The sequence below is a fragment of the Morone saxatilis genome, unplaced genomic scaffold (genome assembly GCF_004916995.1).
Source record: "Morone saxatilis isolate NCDOM2014 unplaced genomic scaffold, NCSU_SB_2.0 Contig21, whole genome shotgun sequence".
Classification (NCBI taxonomy): Eukaryota; Metazoa; Chordata; class Actinopteri; family Moronidae; genus Morone; species Morone saxatilis.
The window spans coordinates 1,257,058-1,261,001 of record NW_023339774.1 but is presented as its reverse complement, the minus strand read 5'-3'; the positions used below and the strand labels follow the sequence as shown (position 1 = coordinate 1,261,001).

General features: G+C 38.5%; 1 protein-coding gene across 1 annotated transcript in view; it reads left to right on the top strand.

Annotated features, from left to right (window-relative positions):
* The window catches only part of LOC118332814 (protein SET-like), a 6,704-nt gene extending 3,088 nt beyond the window's left edge, over window positions 1-3,616 (top strand). Inside the window, exons 2-7 of the mRNA XM_035668244.1 lie at window positions 958-1,015; window positions 1,102-1,244; window positions 1,423-1,526; window positions 1,617-1,730; window positions 2,173-2,343; window positions 3,467-3,616. Coding sequence (XP_035524137.1) covers window positions 958-1,015; window positions 1,102-1,244; window positions 1,423-1,526; window positions 1,617-1,730; window positions 2,173-2,343; window positions 3,467-3,616 — 740 coding nt within the window. The remainder of the gene's footprint in view (window positions 1-957; window positions 1,016-1,101; window positions 1,245-1,422; window positions 1,527-1,616; window positions 1,731-2,172; window positions 2,344-3,466) is intronic.
* Window positions 3,617-3,944: the final 328 nt, after the last annotated feature.

Below are 3,944 nucleotides of genomic sequence, written 5' to 3'. Positions count from 1 at the left end.
TCACAGGAAATGTGTGGACCGCGCAGAGTTCTGCTAGCGTATAGAGGCTACATAGATACACATAACAACAAGAATAAAACACGTGGAATACAGGCAGCATTGAGCCCCCCCCGTTTCCTGTGCGAGGCACTACTCACAGCATGGGGACAATAAAGTTTTTTATTATTATTATTATTATTATTATTATTATTATTATTATAGCAAATAGTTCCAGTCTATATGAACAAACTATTGTCTTTTCAAATAGTGATGTTTGTGTGACATTTTATGGTGTTAAACTGTCACAGTGTAGCCCAACTGATACTGGACTTTTGAGGCATGTCAACTATCAGTATTTGTCAGGTCACATCAATCATATCATTATGCAATTGACAATTGTTTTTAATATTTTTAAATAGCATTTTTCAGCCCTACATTTATCTTGTAAAGATTTGTGGCCTAGATATTTATTGAGTTGGATATTTAACTGTAAAAATGAATTTTGTAGTGCTCTTGTGTATAGATGCATGGTATGGGTTGTTTTTCCAGCCAATACGGATAATCCATTCTTCTCATGGTCTATAATGGATAGTTGCACATTTTTGTATTTTAAAAAGAAGTTCTTAACCTGTAGTTTATGGGCACTTGAGGGTTAAGAGAGACTGAGATGTAGTGAGCAGGGTTAGGGTTAGTAATGATTCTAAATATGGAAGAGCAACCTGCAACACAGTGTAACAAAACACTAGAACAAATACTACGGATGATGTACAATGTTACTTAGAAATCGGCTCGCTACAAACTCGCTCCTCTCCCATCCCTGCCAGTGTCGTGGTTGGAGCCGCTGAAAATCACCTGACCTACTTCAGTCTCAGACTGTGTTGTGGTGTTGATAACAAAACGTTTTGTTGTTGTTAGCAGTGGTATGTACCTATTTTTATTAAAAAATTTAATATTAAACTGTTTCCATTTCTTTTTCAGAAAAAGAGCAACAGGAAGCAATCGAACACATTGATGAAGTACAGAATGAAATTGACAGGTGAGTCTGATCTCAGCTGTGAGCAGTGACAGATGGGTGCACTGAGAGTTTTCTTATTAAGTGTTTTTTCTCTTCTTTCTTTGCAGACTGAATGAACAGGCCAGCGAAGAAATTTTAAAAGTAGAGCAGAAGTACAACAAATTACGCCAGCCATTCTTCCAGAAGCGATCAGAACTCATAGCCAAAATTCCCAACTTCTGGGTCACAACATTCGTCAACCATCCACAAGGTAAACTTATTATTAGATAAATAAATATTTTGTAGTCTTTATTTTATTGGTCTGTATTTGTGGAGACCCTGACATCCATTTCTTTACAACTGGTTCATGCTTTTAAATGTTCTGTTAGTGTGTTTCTAATGGCCTGATGAGCGACTAACAGTGTGTGCGCTCTGCCTGTGTCCTGTAGTTTCAGCTCTTCTGGGAGAGGAGGACGAGGAAGCACTTCATTACTTGTCGAGGGTGGAGGTCACCGAGTTCGAGGATATCAAGTCCGGATATAGAATAGATTTTGTAAGTTGTCAGGTTCGCTTTTGTACTTGTACATTGTAAACATCATACCATACACTCAGATGTGACACAGGTGTGTTTCCTCTTCTTTAGTACTTTGATGAGAATCCGTACTTTGAGAACAAAGCCCTCTCCAAAGAGTTCAACGTCAACGAGAGTGGAGATCCTGTTTCCAAATCAACTGAAATCAAATGGAAAGCTGGAAAGGTTTGTTTGTATTTTTTTGGTTTTTGTTTGCTTGTTTGTGTGGGATTTTATGAAAATGTATTCCATTTTTTAAAAATACAACTACACAGTCTTGTTAACCCAAGAAGTAGGAAAACATTGAATTGAATGAAAAGTCAGCTACATTTTATTTGACTTTAATGCTACGTCTTCCATTGCACTTCTTACTTTCGCCAGTCCTCCCAGTGTTTGGATTTGTAGATGTTTTTCAGGTTTTTGCATGTGTAACACAGGGCGTTAACGGGTCTTAAAAATCTGAACTTCAGGCCCTACAAAACGAAGCGAATACTAATTTCCCTTCATGTTTTTTGCACTTCTTTTGCCAGTATGAAGATGAAATGGGTCTTAAATTGCCTTCATTTAAAAAAAAGTCTATTCTCATCAATAAACAGTTTCTAACCTTCAAACACATTTTCCTCTATAGGACCTGACGAAGCGTACGGGCCAGACGCCAAACAAAGCTGGGAAGAAAAGGCAGCATGAGGAGCCAGAGAGCTTCTTTACCTGGTTTAGCGACCACTCGGACGCAGGAGCCGACGAACTGGGTGAAGTGATCAAGGACGACATCTGGCCCAACCCGCTGCAGTACTACTTGGTAGGCTCATCACCCTTCACTGTGGTTTCTTCTCCTCTTAGAAAGTGGGCAGACAGAAAACAGCCCTGTGCTAAAACAACACAAGGTGCTTTGTTGGTGGGGGCTTATTGCTTGAGGTACTGTTGATGTGTTAAAATACAATCATTAAGTCCATATCAATGAATTTGAAGGCTTATTAGAAACTAAAACATTGCAAAGTGACAAGATTTTATAACTGGTAAGTTAGCACAGTGACAGGGTTTACATTACCAGGCTTACACAGTTATATATCATACATACATAGGTGTTACCTTCTAGGGATATACAATAAATCGTGAAACAGTTCAATTGCAATACAAATATATATGTAGATTTATATCAGTAAGATGAAAAATGAATCATGATAACTATGGTATCAGGCCTAGGGATATTCCTGGCAAATTTCCTTGTTAATTAAACGGAAATTTAAATTCAGTCTAGTCTAAAAGTGAGAAAACACTGGGGACAATAGTTTAAATTGAGCACAATTTGACACGGTTAAACATGGTCCGCCATTTGAAAACGTTATTAATCAAAAGATTATTATTATTATTATTATTATTATTATTATCATCATAAGCCCAATTGGCATCACAGTGTCTGTGGGTTGGGATGATGTCATCTTGTTTTGTTGAGGGTGGCTAACATTAGCAACACTAGCACCAGCAGCCTGCTCACCTTGCAGGTTAATCTCCAGGTCAATTGTGCTGAATGTGGTTACTCATCGCTCCGGCCGGAGTGCTTATATGCCAATTTATTTCTGACTAACTCTATTTTTATTTTGTGTCTGTGTAACATCTTACATGCAACAGTTAACCAGCATTGTACAATGCCTACCTTTCTAAATTATTCATAATAATTTAACCACCTAATATTTCTCTAACCAACTAGGAACCTTTTTCAATGACTAGTCGACTAAGCATGCACATACCTAGTTGTAGTACTGGTTAATAGTGCTAATATGCCATGAGAGTGCAGTGTCAGCACTACTTTCTTTTATGACTAAATTCAGTCCCACCTCAATACAGTAACTCATACCATTACTAATAGTTGTATTTAGGCACCTTGGCCAGGATCAGGTGGTTAATGTCTGAATGTTCCCAAGGTCCCCGACATGGAGGATGAGGAAGGCGATGGGGATGATGACGACGATGAAGAGGAGGGTCTTGAAGATATCGATGAGGGGGAGGAAGAGGAAGGTGAAGATGAGGATGAGGATGGAGATGGAGAAGATGGAGAGGTAAGATTACTGTAGAAATGCACACAAATTCTGCATTCACATGGATTCAGGAAGACGGTAGATGGCAAACTGGACATCATGTTGGTGTACAAGAGCAGAACGGTAAATTAGGCGAGGCTGGCAGAGAATACTGGCAACAGTAACAAAACATTTTTGAAAATTATATATCTGCTCATTAGAAGTATCACAGCACTGAAGCCGCCTTGCTCAAAGTTACCAGCTACCTTTTAATGGCTGCTGATAGTGGCATGTGTTCAACTTTGCTTCAGTTGAGTATGGTGTGCTTCAGGGGTCAGCCTTGGGTCCAATTTTTTACTTATTTATTTATTTTTTTAAATACATA